The sequence below is a fragment of the Lissotriton vulgaris genome, chromosome 4_1, assembly GCF_964263255.1.
Source record: "Lissotriton vulgaris chromosome 4_1, aLisVul1.2, whole genome shotgun sequence".
Taxonomy (NCBI): domain Eukaryota; kingdom Metazoa; phylum Chordata; class Amphibia; order Caudata; family Salamandridae; genus Lissotriton; species Lissotriton vulgaris.
Window position 1 is genome coordinate 1,259,687,188 of NC_141691.1, and position 23,217 is coordinate 1,259,710,404.

At 44.3% G+C, this 23,217-nt stretch overlaps 1 protein-coding gene across 2 annotated transcripts in view; it reads right to left on the reverse strand.

The window, feature by feature from the left end:
- Positions 1–23,217, reverse strand: part of GPLD1 (glycosylphosphatidylinositol specific phospholipase D1) — a 655,729-nt gene that overhangs the window by 100,616 nt on the left and 531,896 nt on the right. Inside the window, exon 21 of one of the 2 annotated variants that reach the window (XM_086965459.1) lies at positions 18,681–18,857. The exons of the other annotated variant lie outside the window; for it this stretch is intronic. Coding sequence (XP_086821585.1) covers positions 18,681–18,857 — 177 coding nt within the window. The remainder of the gene's footprint in view (positions 1–18,680; positions 18,858–23,217) is intronic. 2 annotated transcript variants of the gene reach the window in all.

A 23,217-nucleotide genomic window follows, 5' to 3' on the forward strand; every position in this document is an offset into this window, starting at 1 on the left:
TTCCAAAAGGATTATCCTGATAGATAAACTTTTCCTCATAACTTTACATATACAGGATGGCCAGCTTGGGAGCAAAAGGACAGCCCATTGCAACGCCACCTACTTGAAAGTAAAAGTCTCCATCAAAATGAAAATAATTCCTTTTTAGTGCAAAACTTGCCAATTGTACAATGAAATCCATTGGTACCTTTTGGGGTCTTTCTCTTGTCTCTAATGTCTTTTTTAGAACCTGTATACCCTCTTCTTGTGGTATCTGTGTATACAGGGACGTGATGTCCATTGTCACCATCCAATCATTTATTTTGTCAAATTCCACTTCATTTAATTTGTTTATGAAGTCCATTGTGTCTCTAATATATGATTTTACATTAGGTATGAATGGCTTTAAAAAGAAATCCACAAACTTTGATATGGGTTCCATCAGAGATTCACATCCTGAGACTATTTTCATTTTTATGTACCTTTGGCAGTACGTAAAACAAAGGAATTCTAGGATGTTGAATTTTTAAATATTCCGATTCCTTTTTCCAGAGGAAGCCTTGTTGGAATGCTTCGTCTAGCACTAAACTCAAGATCCTAACACAGCCACGAACGACCCTTCGGGCCAACCCCTCTGCAATACGACCATCGCTCAACAGAAGCCTCCAGACAGGGACCGCCCCCGGATCGCCTGAAAATCATGACTTGGAATGTCGCAGGGCTCAGGAGGCTGCTTCTTAATAAAAATGCGGTGACATTCATGGAAGAGGCAGACATCATCTGCATACAAGAATCCTGGCAGATCCACCCGCTCTCATTAAGAGGATACGCAGAATATGGAAAACCTGCAAAAAAGCGTAACATATTCGGAAGACCGTCAGGGGGATATGTGTCTACATAAAGCATTCACTCAACCTGGAATTTGCGGTAATTCCCAATCTTCCGGACAACCTCCTGGCGGGCATCCTGAAAGGCTGCCACCTGACAAATGGAAACTTTGCGTTTTTATTAATCAACCTCTACTATAATCCACATGGGCCCACATCCAACTTGGCCACGCTGATAACCCACCTTGAGTCCTTAATACTCCAACACCCGGCCTTGGAATGCATCATTCTTGGTGACTTCAATATCCATAACATAGGGATATTAACCACTTGGAATGCCATCACTGGGACCCTTGCTGCGATCCTTCGTGGAACCTCAACAGCACATTTAACAGGGACTCTCCACCTACATATCGACACAAGGCAGAAATCAAAATCAGCGCTAAACAACTGAGCAAGAAACGCAAACTTTTCCGCAAACACGGCACAAGCACAATGAAGAAACAATTTCAAGAGGCCAGCAAAAGTCACTCCAAGAAGGTCTGGGAGGCAAAACGAGACCACTGCAAAGCACAATGGCTGAAAATCTTTGATTTGCTGAGCCCAGGAAAATCGCAGGAGTTTTGGCCCCACTTAAGTACCCTGGGGCGAGGCACAAACAACAGAGAAAACTCTCTCGAGGCTCCCATCTGGGCCGCCCATGTAAAAGCCCTTTACATCGAAACCGGTCCCGCCACCAAGCATAATGAAACATCTAACGTTGGAGCTGATTTAGACCCAACCACCGAGATGACTGCCCCGCCGGGAAAACTGTTGGTGTCCAAAATTCTAAAAAACATCAGACAAAATGGCGCCCCGGGGCCCAATGGCCTTCCTGGACATTTATTCAAGGCAAACATCGACTTTTGGTCAAAAACTCTGACCCACCTGTACACTGAATGCTGGCTCCTGGGGGATGTTGCAGACTCATGGAGAGGCTCGCTCCTACAGCCAATTCACAAAAAGGGCCCCAAATCTGAACCATCAAACTATCGCCTGATCGCCCTTCTGGACATCGAGGGAAAAGCTTACGCCAGTGCCATCTTGAGGGACCTCACAGACTAGACGAATGCTGAAGGTCTCCTGCCATTCTGCCAAACCGGTTTTAGACCAGGGTCCGCCACAGTCGACAACATCGCTGCACTTTCTTATCTGGTCCACCACGCTCGGACACGCAAAAGCCCCCCCTTATTCGCCTGGTTTATTGACTACTCGGCGGCGTTCGATGGGGTAGATTGTGCAATCTTGTGGAGAAAGCTGGCCCAATGGAACATCAATCCATCTTTGTTGAGGGCGATCCAATCCTTGTACCACAAAACGTGGGTAAGAATCAAACTCTCGAGGGACCATGCATCCGCAAAGATCAACACTACACACAGAGTAAGAGTAAGAGTCTCCCCTCTCTTTCCTTTACCCACAGTTTACGGTCCTGATGAGAACTCCGCAACAAAAGGGAGTTTGAAACGCGTAGACCTTATTTTTTTTTACCATAAGACAATCAAAAATAATATGTTCATTAGGTTGATTTATTTCGCAAACTGTATACTATGGTTCTTGTAGAAATTGTATAAAAAATGTACAGATAAAATAATTTTGCTACTAGAATTTGAGAGTGTAAATGTTTGTAGTGTGAGAATCTTAGAGAAAATGTGTATGAATGAATTTCAAGGGGTACAATGTTGAATATGTACATGTATGTTGATTCTATGTTTGTTTGAAATGTTTTTCTTTTGAAACAGAAAAAATCTGCTTGAACTTTCTTATCTGGTCCACCACGCTCGGACACGCAAAAGCCCCCCCTTATTCGCCTGCTTTATTGACTACTCGGCGGCGTTCGATGGGGTAGATCGTGCAATCTTGTGGAGAAAGCTGGCCCAATGGAACATCAATCAATCTTTGTTGAGGGCGATCCAATCCTTGTACCACAAAACGTGGGTAAGAATCAAACTCTCGAGGGACCATGCATCCGCAAAGATCAACACTACACACAGAGTAAGAGTAAGAGTCTCCCCTCTCTTTCCTTTACCCACAGTTTACGGTCCTGATGAGAACTCCGCAACAAAAGGGAGTTTGAAACGCGTAGACCTTATTTTTGAACCATAAGACAATCAAAAATAATATGTTCATTAGGTTGATTTATTTCGCAAACTGTATACTATGGTTCTTGTAGAAATTGTATAAAAAATGTACAGATAAAATAATTTTGCTACTAGAATTTGAGAGTGTAAATGTGTGTAGTGTGAGAATCTTAGAGAGAATGTGTATGAATGAATTTCAAGGGGTACAATGTTGAATATGTACATGTATGTTGATTCTATGTTTGTTTGAAATGTTTTTCTTTTGAAACAGAAAAAATCTGCTTGAACAAATGAAAAAAATGAAATCAAATTAAAATTAAATCAAAAAGATTAATTCACAAGGACTAAAACGTTGCCTTCATAGTGTTTAATTCGTATGGTGGATTTGAAACAGAGGCTTTGATTTACATTGGCAGCATTGGCAATTTTTTTGTACTATACATATCAATACCAGCACAAAGGGTGGTGGAGTAAAGGCTGAATCAGCTTTTTTACGAGCGAAGGAAAAAAGTCCAATTTCTAGGGTAGCAGGTACGCTGGTAACGCTCTTAAGTCGTATGAAGTGGCCTAGCCGTGGTGGGGAGCTCCTTGAGAGCTCTCAAGCACAACAATAGAGGTTCAGCGACTGAATGGACCCCAGGAGGGGGTCGTATTGAAGTGTGCAGTGGGTTGGCGGGGAGGGGGGATTGGCCTGCCAGTGGTCCTCCACTCTACTGCCCTAACCCATCACTTGTGGACTGAGATGAATCTTGGTAAGGTACTTCCTAGGGCCGGTGCGTTATGCGTTATGTGGTGCCCTGGTTTTCAATTAATGCAACCTTTTGCTGAGTCTGTCATTTAAATAACACGTGAGCAGTCAATGCTGGGGGGTAGATCCAGTAGAGTCTTGTTTCAGATTTAATATGGCTTGCAGGGCTGTGCGCTCCGGCAGTGCTAACATCAGCTGTTTGTCACTGATTTTCAGTATGTTCTGTTCCAATACTCCTGTCATGGGCAATGGTGGTTAATTTTCTCCAAGATAAAAAGGCCCATCTAGAGTTGTTGTGATCAGTTCAGTACTACCCACATACCTATGCTGGCACCTGGGGTTATAGCAACTTGGGTGAACTAATTCCCATGGTTAATTATTAGTCTGTCATTGGTTCTCCTCGTCATACTAATAGGTTTAAGGAGCAGTTTCATGATCCTTCTGGAGGCACCCATCGCAAAAGGACCGCTTTCTCCCAAAAAGTTGGGACAACAAGTCTGGGACCGTGCTGAACAGCACACTGGGCTAACCTTAGAAGCTAGTTTAATACATCAATATGCACCTGGGAGGTGACATTTTCTTAACATGCATTGTTATCAAAGTACATCACTTTGTAGCGAGTTAGTACTCTTCATAAAGTATAAACGCAATAACACTATGGGAAGGGGATCCTCTTAGTTTATTACTAGGAGTCTTCTGGGATTAGGTATCCCGGTGGCAGCACTTCCTTTGTGTAACATTGAAGGTTGGTGCCCAATCTGATTTCTACTCTAATGCCCACTATTCAAACTTAAGTGCTGGTTTTGCACAGTATAGGCTTTATCTGACACCTATTAAGATCTGCCTGCGGGCCAATGAGGTATGCAATGTCTGTAGTTGGTGTAGTGGGCAGAATCATTTGACAGCAAACTTAGTGTGGGAACGGGCAGGTATGCCTCAGGTGGAACCTGGGGAAAAGATGTTGCGAGACGGGGACTGCTGGCACGCTGCGTGTAGCAGACGTTTTACAAGGTATGTTCTCCACTGTCAGTGGACAAAATGGGCATGTAGTTAAATTATCCTGCATATTTTCCAGGGTATGACATTTATGATCGGGTATATTTTCCACTAATGGTGGACAGTATGGGCATGGGGTGAAGTTATCCCGCATATTTTCTGGTGTAGGTCATTTTTACACCATCGGGGATGTCCTGAGGGGAACCTAAAAAAGGTTGTTGCAAAAGAGGGGCCTGATGGAACACTGGATACAGCGAATGTAAAAACAAATTAGGACCCGGGGGAAGGCTGTTACAAGGCAGGGCCAACTGGCATACTGCGCTCAGCGGACATGTCAAGAGGTATGTTCTGCATTAATGGTGAAGGACATAAACATATTGTAAATTTATTGTGCATATTTCCCGGTGTAGGCCATTTATACACCGGCAGGGTTGCCCTGACGGGAACCTGAGCAAGGTGGTTGCAAAGCGGGGCCTATTGGCACACTGGGCACAGCGAATTTGATGCTGTTTATGAACAGATGAGGGATCGGATTAGGACCCAGGGGAAGGCAATGGCAAGGCAGGGCCTACTGGCATACTGCGCTCAACGGGTGTTTTCAACAGGTATGTTCTCCATTAATGGTGAAGGGCATAGACATAAGGTAAATTTATCCCGTGTATTTTCCGGTGTTTACCGTGTATAAACAGGTAAAGGTGTCCAGGTGGGACACATTGGATGGCACATTAATATGTGCGGGATGTTCTGGAAAAAGAACAGTAAACAGGTTAGGGTGTTTACACAAGACTCTGGGAAAGGCTTAAAAGCTGCTGCAAGGCAGAGCCTACCGTCATGCTGCGCTCACCACACGTTTCAAATAACATGTTCTCCACTGATGGGAGAGGAAATATGCATGGGGTTAAGTTGTCCCATATATTTTCGGGTGTATGCCATTCATTCTAGTCAGGATTTTGGCATTGTTCTGTAACAATAAAGTACGGCTGTAGGCAAAAGGCAGCTGTTGTAGAGCACAGTCAGCGTCTGGGGAGGGCGAGTGCGCCGGGGAGCTTCTGACCATGTGACGGAGCGCTGACAGTTAACAACAAAGACCGATGCACAACAATGGAGGTTGCGGCCCTTCCATGGACCCCAGGAGGGGGTAGATTCGACGTTTGCAGTGGGTCGGCGGGGAGGAGGGACTGACCTGCTGGTAGTCCTGGATTCTACTGCCCTCACTCATGACGTATGGACTGAGAACAATCATGAGGAGGCTGCCTGTGGGCAGGTACCCCGGTGGGCCGGTGCGTTATGCGGTGTCCTGGATCTCAAGTACTGCAACTGTTGGCTGTAGCACGTTGGGGTCTGCCGGCACAATGTGCGCAGCAGAGTGGTGGCCGAGACGGCCAAGTTCAAATGTACGGCCAAGTTCTAGTGTACGGCCGAGTTAAAAAGTTATAGTGTAAAGTTCAAATGTATGGCCAAGTTATTCTAGTGTACGCCCGAGTTAAGGTTCAAATGTAATGTCGTACTTAATTTCCTTACTGCCGTTAACATGTTGATGCAGCTAAAATGTGATGCTGTAAATAATTCTTATATATCCAAGAAGGACACTTTCCTTGGTAAAAGTTTGTTGTTAATTCCTTGGCTTGATGTGAAAAAAAGGCTCCGCCGTAGACAACCTACTTTGATTCTGAGAGTTCTTGGGCGTAGTGGGGCTAAGGTGACAGAATTTTGGGGAGGAGGGAATGTCACACTGTGCGCATACTAAACTGCAGTGATGCGGACCACCACACTGAAATGTGTTAGTCTAACGCCTAATGTGTGGTACTTGGCAGGGATATCATCAAGGAGATGATGATTTTGTAACTGGGGATCTCGGTTCAAGTCCTGGTGTTGGGTTAACTTCCTGAGATACTGGAAAAATGACTTACTATCCCTGTCACAAAAAAAATTCTTACCTGTAATCTAATGCTCATATAAAGTGTTCTGATACCTTTGGGCCAAGACTGTGCTATATAAAAACAGCTTCTCTAAGACCTGTTTTTATTGACCTAAAGGTTTCTGTCCTTTGAAAATAAAAAGTACCACACATTATTTAAGTTTTTGATATTCCGGTAGTGCCTTGGGCTGAAATTCAGCAAGAATGTGTAAAATATTTTGTACTTATTATAGTGTGCCAATGTTTTCTCTGTTTGCTTTGCTAGTCATCTAGACATCTCTTAGGCCTCTATGAAATACTTCTGAAGTGAGTTCTTCTTGTATCTGCTGTTTTGAGTGTGTATTTTAAAGCAGGAATTATGCACTGATCCTTTCTGATTTTCCCACTTTTTTTTACTTGACTTCGCTGTTCTTGTGAATAGCCAAAAATCTGTAAATGTAAAAATCATTCAACATTTGTTAAATATCATGCAATTTATTAATACAAATGTGGCATGTTCACTGTTATGTGCCATGCTATGTTTAGATTGTGTTTGTTGATAGATTTTGTTAATAGAAAATAAAGCACCACAAAATATTCTTGATGAGGGTTTCCATTGCCTTCACCGCTCTTGAGTTATTATTACTTCCAAATCGTGAGGCAGATTTATCTAATACCAACACACACACCCTTGCACCACAGTTCAAAAGTGTGTGGCTTCTGTCAAGGATAAGTTTTGTACTGGAAGAATACCCTTCCGGCACAAAAACTGTGGTTTAATTCTCTTTCCCCTTTGTATGTGCACTCTACAGTGCAGCAAACCTGCAAAGTAGAAAGTAATTGCTCCTCTCTTAAGACCGCCTTGAGGAGGCGTAGGTTTTTGGCGAAAATTCCTGTCTACCAATGTTAGTACATAGGTAGGGATTGTGTCCAGACTCATGGATGGTTACATGGGAATAGCCCCTGCAATGCCCCCTTCGCCCCAGTCGAAGACCCCTGGTTTAAAGCAATGATGACTGGGGTATCCATGGCACCCACTCTCACCTTTCTTTGAGGGGCCTCAAGTGATTCCAGGGGGGGCACCACGCTCTGGATAAAAGAAGCATTATGGTGATAACAGTGCTTTTTTATCAGCGATAAGAAAATGAGCCCCAGTAACACTAGAATAACTTGTCACTTATATCACGGCTGGGAGAAGGTGTCAAAAGGGAAGGGACGCCAAATACTCTTCAAAACCTCCATTTTTAATAATCACACTGTGGATACGTTTACATGTTAGTAAGGCCTATCTGACTAGAATTGAATGTTTAGCAATCAATTTATACTTGATTGCATTTTTAAAATGGTAACAGAACTTAAGTTCAATGTTTAAATACGTCTAGACATATTTAAAGTTTGCCAATTTAATAGAATTGTGAAAAGGTTTGAGGGGGATTTTTTTCCCCACTGGTTGGGGATGCAGCATTTAAAACTTTGAAGACCACTGCTTTATGAGTGAATACATATTATCAGAGAGAATGGACATCTTTTGAGGGACAAATTTAATGAGAGGACACATACTACAGTAGCTGTTGCAGCAAGTAGGCTAAGAGACACCAGGCTAATACAAGAGAACCATAGAGTATGGCTAAGAAGCCACACAGTTGAGAGATGGAGAAGCCGCCTGAAACAACCCTGGGCCGCAGTCCGACCCTGGAGAAAGCCCCTCAACCTGCAACCTAAGCCGCAGAGTAGAAGGGAAAGCGTTGAGACAGACCCCCAGTGTGAGCCAAGGTCTGGAGGCGGAAGTAGCCACTCCCACTCTCTGCGCTACCACTTGAGACCAAATCCACCACCAAACCAAAGACTCAGAGACTTTACCTGTTAAACACTAGAACGAAGGGCGACGCCAAGTTGGGCAGGGATGTAATGATCTCAGCACTGCCCTCGTGGTACTGACTTGAACCGGAAGTTGCAACCTGTAACATCCTCTGGCCAGGTGTGGCCAGAGGTTATATAATAAATTAGCAAACACCCTTTCATCAGCACCCTGTGTGCTTTCTTGTCGTTTGTCCACTGCACCACATTGCAGAGGCAACCTTGCCTACGAGGTTCATCGCATGAGGTAGACTCCTTAAGAAGTAAAATGCTACTAATATTCATTCTGAAATCATGGAAAAGTCACACATTAGCAATCAGAAAAATTGAAAGCTATGCATTATCGCCCTCAACACTGCCAGGAAACTTTGCGAGGTCAGCTTGAAAAGCAGCTCCTCCTGATGTACAGCGAGGGCTTTAAGTGGGCTGGGTCCTGCCGGTGCTCAGCACCAGCAGTTCTAAATAGTCTCTATCAGGCTCTTCATTTTTGCACTCAGGGTAATAAAAAACTTAACTCTGCAGCAGTACCACTCTTCAGTGCCAAAGAGACTCGTTATAGTTTTTTCACAGTCTCATCATTTCAGAACGGATGCATTTTCAATATTATATACAACAAAGCCATAGTTGTTGTTTATTTATCTCACACAACTAACAACCATTGGCAAACCCAATAGCCTTGCCTTTTTGTGGATGTAATGTTACTTGTTATTTGTTGTATTATATGTCTCTATGTTATGACAGAAGCAGCAAAATACCAGTGGGGCGGCACACTATGCTAAGCGCAGATTTTTACATTGCATATTTCAAGCCATGCCCTCAATTGAGAGACCCCCTAGTTTTTTTTATTTCACTTAAAGCCCTGTGTACAGCAACTTGGGGGCATATCAACAGGGGGCGGTAAAAAATTATAGCCGCTTTTGAGGCCGTTTTCAGCCAAAAAGCGGCAATAATTCTAATGCTCTATTAGCAAGGTCACGCTATCGCGTGAAACCTTGCGTTATCCCCATTTCCCCTAACGCCCAGCTTTGCATCTCTAATGAGATGCAAAGTGGGCGTTCCTCCCCAGGATAACGGGAAAAATGTCGCTAAGTGACATTTTTCCTATTATCAAGCCTCATGCAAAGCAGCATAGTGACAGGAAAAGTAGCGATAACCTCTGTTATCGCTACTTTCCTACGCCTGCTTTGAAACTGACTTAGCCATGATATCCTATGGAAGGTGGATATCATGGCTAAGTATGTGAGGCCCTATCAGCAAGCTATCGCCAAAAGTAGTGTGATTATCGCTGGATTTCCAGCGATAATCACACAGTTAGGTAGCTTGCACTCTGAATGTTATCGTTGTGGAGATAAGCGTTACTGATAGCACGCTATCGACACGATAACATTTAGAGTTGGGTGGCGATAATTATCCTAGCGCTAAGTGGGCTTGGCGATAATTATCGCCCCCTTTTGATGATATGTCCCAAAGTTCGCCAGATTACAAAGTGGAGAAGCATGATGTAGGAAATCTGATGCGAGTAGCAGAAATGTCTAATGCCCCGGGCTTCAGAGAATCAGACCTCTTTTCCCTGGAGACTCAAACTTAAGGAATGAACCAGGGAGAGCGGCAATACAGGATTTAGCAAGTGCAGCCAAAAGGCAATGAAATGCGTCATCAAAAGTTAGCGGGCGGTGCTTAGCCGATGTTCACAGGTACATGAAGAGGCTCTTCGGGCTGATAAGAGAGCAGTCAAAAATTCCTCTTCCATGTCAGAAACCTGGCGCTCAAAATAATATAGGAGCTTTAAAAAAAATTCAAATTCAAAAGATAGCCACTTGGTGGCATACACTCCCCAGTGTTTCACACAAATGAAACTTGCTCATGTGAAACAGAAACTAAACATCAGTTAATGTACGGGGATCCTGAATGACCAAAAGTAAAGCCCCACTCTGAATCTTCTAATCCTTTGACAAGCAAATTTGGTCACTCAGGCAAGCGCAAAAGCAATTGTCAGCACAGACAAGTTGATGTCATCAAGAAATTACAGGCCTGAAAAGCTGCTCTTTAATGCCTAAAATTAAACCTAACAATCAGGGTTTTAAGTGGGAAGAATAAAGCAATAGAATAGTGGTGTTGGCTGAGCGGGGGGGGGGGGGCAAATAAAAATGAAAAAAAAAAAAAAACTTACCGTCAGCGGGCCACGTCCTGCATCGAGCTCCACTGCTTCAGACAGGCACATGCTCCCAGAATGTCCTTTGGCCAATCCTGAAGCTGCTCTCACATGAGAGCAGGGATTGGCCTGAGTGCCCTCGATTGGCGCTCCAGCCTCCAGGACAGACTGGTAGTCTGTACCTGCTCTCTCCAAACCCAGCAATGCAGCTCGATTTGGAGAGAGATTCACTGCACAAGATGGTTTGACGGGCCTGAAACGGCCGACCAAACCATCATGCGCAGCAAAGGGAGTGCACTACCACTCCGCTCAGTGCCGTCCCCCCAGGCCTCGCACCGAAGACTCGGCAGGAAAGGAGATAAAACAAGCATTTGCAATGCAATAGGTCTCGCATTATGAAAGTTTGAGCTATTGGTCTTGTAAATTACAATTTTTTTATTTAAGTGTTGGTTTTGAAAATAGCTAAATGAATAGCTTTGTCATTTACAAAGCCAATAGTTATAACTTTCGTAGATGTGACACCTATAGCATTTGTAATGCAACATGTTTTGTATTTATGTGACTTAGATGTATTGATATTACAAATAACAATGGCTTTTAATTTTTGAAAATAATTAATACTTAAATAAAAGTGATTGTAATTTATAATGGGAATAGCTTAAACTTTTGTAAATAACTTCTGTGAAGATTATGTTCAGTGTATTGTATTGTGATGAAACTCCAAGAACAGAAGTGAAATATTAACATCTTTTTGTGACATTTTTAATAAAGCTTGAAACATTGAGAGAACATATTTGAACCAGTTGTTGTTGAATGGTTGCACAGATTGATGCTGTGATGGCGTGGAGTGATGTTGTGCTGGCGCTGAGTGATGATGTGGTGGTGCTGAGTGATGCTGGGGTTGCGCTGAGTGATGCTGTGGTGGTGCTGAGTGGTGCTGAGTGATGCTTTGGTGGTGCTGAGTGGTGCTGTGGTGGTGCTGAGTGGTGCTGTGTTGGTGCTGAGTGATGCTGTGGTGGTGCTGAGTGGTGCTGTGGTGGTGCTGAGTGGTGCTGTGGTGGTGCTTAGTGATGCTTGGGTGGCGCTGAGTGATGCTGTGGCGGTGCTGAGTGGTGCTGTGGTGGTGCTGAGTGATGCTGTGGTGGTGCTGAGCGATGCTGTGGTGGTGCTGAGGGGTGCTGTGGTGGTGCTGAGTGATGTTGTGGTAGTGCTGAGTGATGCTGTGGTGGCGCTGAGTGATGCTGGGTGGCGCTGAGTGATGCTGTGGTGGCGCTGAGTGATGCTGGGGGGGTGCTGAGTGATGCTGAGGTGGCGCTGAGTGATGCTGGGGTGGCGCTGGGTGGTGCTGTGGTGGTGCTGAGTGATAATGTGGTGGTGCTGAGTGATAATGTGGTGGTGCTGAGTGATGCTGGGGTAGCGCGATGATGTGGTGATGAAGAGGGAAGAAAGGCACAAAAAACGAGTCTAACAGAGGGCAGAAGGGCAGAAAAACAAGGGAAAACGAGCCTAACCGAGGGCAGAAGGGCACACATAACGAGTCTAACAGGGGGCAGAAAGGCACAACAAGACCTATTGCATTGCAAACACCTGCTGTTTAATATTATTTGTTCCAATAATGAGTGTTTCCTATAAGAGGTCTACGTGTGAAAGGGTGAAAAAGCCTTTCGACGGTTACTATTAAAAAAAAGTTAATTAGAGGATGAAGTGAAACATGGCTGGGGCAAGGGGGCAGTGCTGGCAGACTGCTCTCCATCGGGTAGAAACTATGCAGAGAACGGGAACTGAATAAATGCGGGTACGTTTCATGACCTGAATCTCAAGATCTTAAGCGACCCCTTTATTGGCTGAGAAGAACTGTTCACACGGAGGAAGAATGCACTCCATACAAAAGGCAGACAAGTGCACTGAAAGATTTTTCACCTGCAGCAAAGTGCAGTGGACTGGACCGGCACCCTGCTTGTTATGCTGCTTAGTAACATGCTTGTGCAGAGCGTGCTTGTGACTTTGTTGCTATGTACTTCTACTGTAATTGTCGCCTTCGCCAAGAAGAGACAGGCTGCCAGCATGCATGCTGTTTGGTAAGCGCTGGCCCCTTATTGACTTGGCAGTGAAAAGGGTGCGACCAGAAGGGAGGGGTAACGAAAGAGAGCGGAATAGTCTCTGGTTACAAACTGAAAGGAGGCGCATAGCTATAAAGATTGCTAACGCTCTCTACAGAACATATGGGCCTTGTTTGGGAATGTAAATCCACACATATAGAGTTAAGGCGTATCGGGGCATGTGAATGGATGCATGTCTTTTCCTTGCAGGTTTTCTTGCTAATAGACCATGTCATTTACGGAACCTTCTTCCACGTTTGACATTATGGCAATAAATACAGGCATTTCTTAACTCCTGGTTAGAACGGTGAAAGCAAAAATACAAGTACCAGAATGCTAATGGCTAAAATCCCTATAAAGGCGCAGTTGTCCCACACAGCGAGTGGCTGGCTAATAAATGTTAGTTTGCAAATAATGAGTAAACACAAACAAGCTTTTGGCATTGCTGTGGGGGGCGGGGAGAGCATTCCTTTAAAGTGTGAAGCTGGGGGCAGGGGAGCGGATCCCTGTGAAGCACGGCCTCGCGGCCGTGAAAGTGAAACAGCCTGAAGCCGAGCGCACGCTGGGGGAAGCTTCAGATGCCTCTGGGAGGGAGGCTGATGGCTTTGATTTGGACGCGCTTTCTGCTTCAGTAAGCCACACAAACTGTCCGAAATCCGCTGGTTTCAGAGCTTGGTTTGCGCACAATACTCTTGTCTATTTATTCCTTGCAGAATATAATAGTCAAGACCTAAAAACGATCCGAGTGTCATTTTTTCCCCTTTTCTGACTTCTTTTGTGGGGGGGGGGGCACTGGAAAAAAGTGTGTTTGGGGGTGCCTCTAAATAGTACGTGGCCTGTGTAGTTATAGGTGTGTCTTAAACATGTAAACTACATTTCTCTGATATCCATAGTGCGCCACCAACCAGTATTTTATTGCCTGTCTGAGCTTTCTGTGTTTGCACCCAGCTTTATAACACAACTCACATACACCTAAAACTGGCTATGATAAATGGTTTTGTCAGTGTTTGTCTATCTGCGCTCCGCAGAGAAGACAAGGATCGGATAACCATGTATTCTGAACACCTTTTGACCCACTGACAGGCACTGCAAGAAACTTGCACTGCCTTCAACTCCTACACCAGACTTCTCAATTGAGGGCATTATAAACATCTCAAGGCGACTCATTTCAAAGTATGCACTATATAAAAGTAATACGCTGCACACAAAAAATACAGAAACACAGCATTCTGGGAATACCTAACAATCTAATGAAGTGCAAGATTCAGTAAAAGATTTGAAATGTAAACCGGAACTAGATCAGTGACATGCATTGCCTGCAAATTTATTACATTAATTGTTCAGGAAGTCAGTGTTTTGTAAGTAAAGTTCAGGTCATGAAAATAGGACCTAATAGCGACCCTTTTTAATTTCCGTTCTTTAAGGCAGATTTACTAACATTTTGTGATGTGTTCGCGTAACACACCAGCACAACTTACTTTTTTTAGTTTCCAGCGAAAAACTTATTTTGTCCTGGAAATTGCCTAAAAGTAACATAAAGTAGCGTAAAGTATGGTATTCCCATGCAACCACTCAAGCCTTTTGATGCAAAAAACCTATCTTTCAAAAATCTAAGACACAGTTTTGTGGCAAAATGTAATGCCATTTGAAAGCAGGCTTCAAAAGGAGCAATGTTTGCATTTCTTTTTTCTTTTTGCGACTTTGCATGTCTGCTGCACTGTACAGCACACACACAAATTAGGAAAAGTGTTAAAACTTGTCAAAGCATAGTATTTTAGTATTTTAACCTATGCTTGAGTCACACATACACCCTTGTATTATGGCACAAAGGTGTGTGCATGGTTACGGCACTCAGGCGAGGGGAGGAGATTGCCATATCTCTGTAGATATGGCTCTCTCCTGCTCACTCCCTGTCACGCAATGCATCACAGCATGTTTGGCTGCGTTTCATGATATGTTGGTTAATCTGACCCTTAAAATGTACAAGGTCTGAGACCCGGAGGGACTTGGCCCACTTAAAGCCCTGCTAATAAACGAGGTAATTGTTTCTCATGCAAAGGGAGCTATTTATGATTGGAAGGTAAACTGCAGTGGGGAGACCTTTCCAGCAACACATCTTTTCAGAAGAATTTACTCTGTTTGCACGCATTGGTGGACTCCAAAATGCCACTGAAGATGAATAACCTGAGGTAGCTTGGCTTCTGGGACAGGGGGCGTAAAAATACAAATATATACAGGGCATTGGATCTCCAAAAGACAGATGAGGTGTGGAAATGCCACAGAACCAAACCTTCACTAAGAGCTTCATACATTATTGTCTGTAACACTGCTGGAACTGCAAAAAAGAATTACTATGTGAACCAATAAACTGGGAGTCAGGGCAGTGTTATTTTAAGGGTCTTTGGAGCCTACCAAAAAATCCTTAAGATGCCACTGGGCAAAGTGGACTTTTGAGTAATCAGGCAGTCCCCGAAGAGTCTTAGAGGTCAGCGGGTGGGCCAGATTTTTTGTCTGTTTATGGACCTTTTTTATGTCTCCTGTGTAATATTATACTGTTGATTTCCTTAATATAAAAAAACATTAACCTCAGCACTCTCAAACCCATTCAGTTTTCCATACCATACTTAAACATTGTGTCTTTAAACGTTCAAAACTGCCCCAATTTTTTAGCAATCCAATTAAATAATTTGGGAGAATTTTACTTGATGCCCGGGCATTTTTTTCTGTCCCGGCCAATGCTGCTCTTAACATATAATGCCTACCAGTTAGGAAGATATGAGTCTCCTACACCTTGTACCCTCCTTGTCTGAAACAACATTTACATGTTTGTATGATACATTGTCTGTGTAAATTATGTGCTGTTAACACTCTCTGACACCCTACATTGGAATGAGAAGCACTCTAAAAATTAAAATTATTAACTCCTATTTAAAACATAAAATGGGTCATAACATATGCAGAGATGCTTCTGAAATGGTTACAGTGCATGCATATTTCTTATATACGCAGGTTGAGCAATGTAAAAAGCCTGATTCCAAACCTTAGTTTCTCTTAAGTATTTGAAGTGATAACAAGCTGTGGGCCTTTGTTTCCTTCCAGTGCATTGGCATGTAGGTGTTAGGTTTGGGATAGGTCCAAGCCAGTTTGATATTCAAATACAAAGAGTGCTGGGGGCACTTTCAATTTATCAATCACGATTTTTAAAGCACTCTACTCACCCTAGAGGGTCTCAAGGTGCTGGGGGAGGGGTGGGGGGGACACGAGCAGCGCCGTAGGTTATTTGAAGAGCCAGGTCTTTAGGTCCTTTCTGAATTGGTGCAGTGTTGGGCTTCGTCTGATGTGGAGGTGGAGCTTGTTCCAGGTCTTGGCCACGAGGTAGGGGAAGGATCTGTCACCAGCTCTGGCCCTGTGGATGTGCGGACCCTGGCCAGGGCTAGGACGGCAGAGCGTAGGTTTCTCTTGACGGCGCAGGAGATTCATTTGTTGAGGTATTGAGGTCCAGTGTTATGGAGAGCTTTATAGACATGTGTAAGCAGTTTGAAGGTTATACTTTTTTCGAGGGGGAGCCAGTGGAGGTCACAGAGGTGTTGGGTGATGTGGTCATGTCGCAGGATATCGAGGCTAAGTCTGGCTGCAGCGTTTTTGACGGTCTGGAGTCAGTAGAGGAGTTTTTGGTTGATTCCGGCATAGAGGGCGTTTCCGTAGTCCAGTCTACTGTTGATGAGTGTGTCGGTGACGGTCTTCCTGGCTTTGGGGAGATCCATTTGAAAGTCTTGCAAAGTATGCAGAGGGTGTTGAAGCAAGTAAAGGACACAACGTTGGTCTGGTGGTTCATGGGGTGTGCAGAGTTGAGTATGAAGCCAAGGTCGCAAGTGTGGTCCATTGGGGTTGGTGGGTCTCCGAAGCCGGGGGCCACCAGGTGTTGTCCCAGGCAGAGGGGGTGAAGCCGAGGACGAGGACTTCTGTTTTCTCCAAGTTGAGCTTCAGGAAGCTGCTACTCATCCAGGTTGCAATGTCTTTCATCCCTTCTTGGAAACTGTGCCTGGTGATGTTGTGTTCCTTGGTGAGGGAGAGGATGAGCTCTGTGTCGTCGGCGTATGAGACTATGTTGAGTCCGTGTTTTCTGAACATGGTTGCGAGGGGGGCCATGTAGACATTGAAGAGTGCGGAGCTAAGGGAGGATCCTTGAGGTGTCCTTCTATGATTTCTGTAGGTTCAGAGAGGAAGGGTTTGAGTCTTATTCTTTATGTTCTACCTGAGAGGAAAGATCGAATCCAGTATAAGGCTGTTTCCTAGATGCCGGCGTTGTAGAGTCTGGTGGCTAGTGTGCAGTGGGAGACAGTGTCGAAGGCTGCTGAATGGTCCAGAAGGATGAAGGCTGTTGTGTGGCCTTGGTCGAGGAGGGTGTGGATGTTGTTGGTGGCGTTTATGAGAGCGGTCTCAGTGCTGTGGTTGCTGCGTAATCCAAATTGAGAGGGTGTCTAGGATGTTGTTGATTTCTATGAAGTGAGCTAGTTGGGTGTTGATGACTTTCTTGATGATTTTGGCAGCGAAAAAGGAGTAGTGAGATGGGCCTGAAGTTCTTGAGATCTGTCAGGTCTGTGGAGGGCTTCTTGAGGAGGGGTTTGATTTTGGCGCGTTTCCAGTAATCGGGGAATGTGGCAGACTCGAGGGAGCAGTTGATAGTTCGAGTGTGATGGTGGTGGAGGCCCTGTGGAAGATGCGCAGGAGGCAGGGGTCAGGAGTCAGTATGTGCCCTCGAGTGGATGCTTTTTATAGTCTTTGCGGTTACTTCTGTAGTGTAAAACAGGCCTTTGCTTTGTGCCCTGCTGGAAAACAAAATCCCCTCAACGCCTGCACTTTGCTGCTCCGAATGGAAAGCCGACGATAGGCAGGCGCTGCTGAATTTGACCCACTGTTGGCAAATTACACTTGGACAAATTCAACAAATTTCACTGGAGCCAGCCAGGATCTTGGACTCTGCTTAATAATAACTGACTGATCTGAAATCTTGCTGGATTCCCCTCATTTCACGCACTCATCCATATCCTCCAAGAATAACAGTATCATACATGGAGTAAGTATTTAATGTGTCTGTTCTTATTCGTGTCATCCAGCTCTACGTCACCCTGCTATTTACCTTACCATTTGTACCACAGTTCAGACAAGCGGCAGAAGGTGTATCATGACAAACACATTGAAAGACGTGCAGATCATGAAGGACAACATCACACTACATTTTTTTAAATTAGCCATAAAGTGATAAGAATAAACCATGGGCCTTTCTCTTTCATCTAAGAAATGACTTACTGAAAGAACAACTATATTCAGCTGATAGTGCAGGACATCTTCTGATGGTGGAGAGCAAAGAAAGGGGTAGGCATAATTTGCACAAAGTAAATTTTCCATTGAACAATTGATTGATACTGGAAACTGTCATATGTAATTAATCAGTTTAGGAATTTAGTGCACAATATTTTACAAGCACAAACCAAGCTAAATTTATTGAGACAGTACAACTGGGTAGTGGCAAGTGGAAGAAACCACACAGGGCCAGCTTTAGGGCAGTGCACCCAGTGCAGCCCCACTGGGTTCTGACCTCCTGTGGAAGTGGCGCTGACTTCGGGGGGGGGGGGTATGTTTTGCAATAACTTATGATTGGAGAGATGAGGAGCACTTTTGCCGCTCTGTAGTGAGAGAATCAGAAGAAGCGGTCATGGGGTGTGGGGGTGCCAAAAATTACTGTTGCACAGGGCGCCACAAGCGCTAAAGCCGGTCCTGAAACCACAGAATGCTGGCTTTTCTAAATCACAAAACAAGCAACTTGAGCAGAGGAAATCAAGAAAGATTGAGCACCCACTAAAAACGAGCCAACCACTGAATTTCCTTCATGACCCCCTCCCATCACTTTCACGCCCGCTTTGGGGGGTAGCCTCTTTGAAGAGAGTGCATTAAATATGTTCCCTTCACTGCGGCCCTGCACTTGTCTATTTCAAGATGTTCCTTACCAAGTCCATCATTGTCCAGATCACTTAAAATAATTTGTTGTCCAAATCGAGAGAATCTCCTGTCTCCGCTGTAAGTGCTGAGCAGTGATGGTTGAGTATTTCCTCTCAGCCCATACAGCCGTGCTTTCCCCGCCTGGGCCAGTCCAGCAGATATGTATGCAAACCTGGAGGTACTGTCTGAAGGGAGGAAGATTGGTAGAGGTCAAAATGGCTGAACAAAACCTTTTAAATCTTGTATGAACACGGTCTTACTGATCGTCAGTTTACGCCTACACTATGGCATATGTTTCAGTGGGAATTGTTTCCAGGTGTGTCAAGTCGTAGTTTTGTGCTACATAGGTGCACAGTTTACACTTGGAATTCCTCGGGATACAGAATGAACTCATCAGTCATTCATCAGCAGTTTGGAACCGAGAAGCAAAAAAAAAAAGTTAAATGCATGTGTACCTAAGATCTTAGTGGTAAATTGGGTGGCGGACGCCGCAGGGGTGTAACTAGACTAAAAATTCAGGGGGTGGGGCTAACACTTCAACTACTAGTGGCAGAGATAACTTCTTCACTGTTTTAGTACATGGGGGTATAATTTTTCTGGACAATATGTGAGGTATATTGAATTTTAAAGCGTTTGTTATAAGTAGAAGAGATTTAACAACCTCGACAGTGGGTTGAGAGTTCTTGTTCAAAACATTTTAGCCGAAGAAATTGTAAATGTTACATTCCAAGGCTCAATGAGTCCGTAGATCTAACAGGATGTGGAATTTTAAGTTTTCTTTTTTTAGGGCAAGCAGGGACAAATGGTACGTTCCAAAACACCCACTGAAACAGTTTCATAGGTCTCACCCTCATAGGGCTTAATAAAAACAAAAGATATTTAGGTGCCCGCTCCCCAAGTCAAGTATTGGAAAAATGGTGATAAATGGTGCTAGCTGATCACATTTCTTTTGATATTCTGTTCAAACTATATTTAAAAGTACACACAATTTTCAGCAGACGCGAAACACTAATAGCTACAGAATACTAAATTATATATAACACAATCTTTGAAAATACAACAGCGCATGAAAGAAAACTCATCTACAGTTAGAGTTGGTAGAATTGTTATGGTGGTATAATGAGTGAGGCAAAATAATATCGTAACAGAGCTCTTGCAGAAAGAGTGGCAACCCATGAATCTGGCTATTCGCTGGCGTGGCGGGCCGAACAAAAACAACATTTTAAATGTTTTTGACAAATAGGAGTGATTGCAATTAATATAAGGAAAAGCATGATTTTTCGACTTTTGGTCTTCTGTTTTGTAGCTGGCAGCAACAAACGCTGGGGCATATTATGAAGGACGGCGTTAAAAATTATCGCTGGTTTAACGGTAGAAAACTACCGCTAAAGGGGCGATAATGAGCTTGATAATATGCCCTTGAGAATTCCAACAGAAGTCCATGTTCTGGTGTGAACATGGGCTTCTATTGGAATTCTCCAGGGCATATTATCAAGCCCATTATCGCCGCTTTTCTGCCGCTAAACCAGCGATAATTTTAACGCCGTCCTTGGTGATATGCCCAGCTAAAAGTATAGCCTCGGAAATACTAAACACAAACTTATTTGATTTTCAGAGGCTGAGTGCTTGAAGATCTGACACGAAATGGAGACTCCCAGAGAGCAAAGCCTGCAGTGGATATTTTCAGTTTCATGTATTGCCACTCCTGCTAACTCTTCAACTGCGGTGAAAGATCTGGCCTTTCTAAACCTAAGGGTGTCTGTCCTATAAGAGGCCCTTACTCCCTCTCCATCTGCAGCTGTGCGCAGACCAGTGCTTAACTTGAGCTGGTGGTTTCTGGTGCTCGGCAACCGCACCCAATTGTCAGCACCAGCGCGTGTGACACCTGCCACAAGGTGACGTGGTCTAGCTAATTTACCACAACAACAGTTAATTATTAATGCTATATTCATTAAAAATAGCTGTTGCCTCTTATTTTTTTGCAAATTCAGCACTGGATGATGTAACACTTGAGATATAGTTTTTATTATTAGGTAATTTTATTAAAAGTTTTGTTTACATTATATAGGAAGAAGTGTAAATATCATGATAAGAAATAGTTGTATTTTCAGACAACACAAAAAGTGATAATTGTTTTAATGTTGCTATTTTTGTGGTTTTAATTAACTGAAAAATACACGTATTTTACTAATTACCAGTGAGAGGCTCATGCAAGGTCAGGCTTCAGAAACCGCAGAGTGGCTGGTCAGTATGCTACCTCCACGGGGCTCTCTCTTTAGTCAGCACGTCTGTATTTTACAGTGAGAACTTTAATTATGAGTCCCTTTATGGGTTTGTGAGCCACTGGGCAAAAACGTTCACCGTGCTCCACTTGTATCAATTGGGTCTGCTTGTCTCTTCCTACAGTTACTACCAAAACTGAGCGCCAAGATCACCCCTTTGCTACTTAACCCTGAGAATAGCGGGACAGAGCAGTGCAAGGCTTAATCATGTAGGTGATGAGCAAAAGACAACCAGAACACAATGCTTCACAAAATAGCATTCAAGAAATCAATGTCCATTCGATGCTTCCAGGGGCAGCCACCAACAATCTGAAGTGGAGGCGAGGCCGGGAGGACGGGGTGACGGAGGTTAGAGGGGGGTTAGGGTAATACAAATAAATACATAAAAAACACTTATCTGCACTAACGCTGACTCGCCGTTCCTCCCCAGCTCTCCGCAGACCTCCCGGCAGTCCATGAACCACAGCATAGTCTCCCCACCCAATCCACATGCTGCTTTCATGCTAGCATGAGAGAAGTGCCTGGAATGGCCTGAGCGGGTTAGCCTCATACTCGCTCAGGCACAGGGAGGCTGTGGCTTTTCTCGAACCCGGCTGTGCCATACACAGTACTTAATTTGAGCAGGTGCTTTCAGGTGCTCAGCACCGGCACTGCAGGTGGTGGTCTCAATATTCATTGTTCAAATTCAAAATAAAAAGAACAACATGCATTGCATGGGGACTGGCTGGTAAATGTTCATAGACTGGCCAGCATACGTCTGTCCAGGCAGGCATGATTGTGTATCACCAAGTTAATGATGATATCATCATGCCGATCACAAATCCAAGAAGTCATAGCCAAACTATGGCTTGCATTCTATTCCCTGAGTCTGCTGCACTCTGCCACTGCCTGAGCCTAAGCCTCCCATTGGATATTTGTAGCTGGGGGCTGGCGTATGATGGAGTTGAGGCAAGGAAGGTGCAAGAGCACATTTGGAACTTGGGAGTGAGGACTCTTGAGGAAGAATAAACAAAAGTAAGTGTGGACTTTCCACTTGCTGCATAGCCAGATCTGCGTAACCTGCAGCCCTGCATTGCTACTACACTCAACGTGCCCGATGCAGCTGTGGACCTCCACAACTTTTGTGCGCCATGGCGTCACCTGTAGAATCTGTGCGCTGCACTGCAGCATGGTAATTGCTGAGCATGAGTAAGTCTAGTTGGCACCACAGCCATACTTACTGGCATTGGCAGCATCACGGCGGGGGACAATGCCTGTTCTGTAGCAGGCAGGGTCAAAGCAAGCTGAGCAGTGGATGCCGATGCCGTCGCCATCCCTGGACCTACTAATTACTGGCAGCACTAGCAATGACATCACCGGCTGTGCTCGAGCAACTGTCTGTTCTGCAATATACCCAGTCATACTGCACTGATTAATATATGCAAAAAAAGCATTTTCATTTGGTGTACATTTTGTTTTTGCACCCGGTGTAGGTAAGAAAGTAAAACATGCCATCTTCCACTTCTTTAGGAATGACAACAGGAAAACGCAGAGTTCAAAATAGCACGGACATGTATAGGCCGACGACAGGGGTCACAGGCAGCAGCAATGTTATGGATGAGAGAGAGAGCAGGAGTAAAGAGGAGAAAGAAACAACAGGAGAGGAGAGAGATAAGACGGAGCAGAGTAGAATAAACGGAGAGCAAATCAGATACAAAGAGAAAGCAGCCATGATGTGGAGAAGAGAGCATTAAGAAGAGAGAAGATAGAATGAAAGGATGTAGCGGACAGTACAGACGAAAAAAAGCAGACAAATGATAAAACGTAGACACAGCTAATCACTGCTAGAAGAGTGATAGTAAAGAGCCAAGATCGAAGGGAGAGAGAGCAGAGCATGGATAAAAGTGAACAGGAAAAAGGGCAGGGCTAGAATGAATAGAGGGCAAATCAGAAATACAGGGAATAAGGTAACACACCAGGTGTGACAAAGATGATAGAAAACAATTAGAGAGGTGAGAGGATAGACTCTTGGAGCAAAGACTTAGGGGACAGACAACATATCAAGGGTAGAAAATAGAGACTGAGGCTGTGAGCGTGTTGAAAGTGGGGCTCACCAGAGGACGAAGCGAGCTGTGGCCTCCTTGGCAACATTTTCAGCACCTCCACGTCTTTTTTTTACAAATTAAGCACCAGCAATACAGCTGGGTTGGAGAAATAAAAATGTGCATGTCTGTTTGGCCAGCCTAAGGCGGCCCGCCAAACTTTGATGCACACTTTGGAGTGC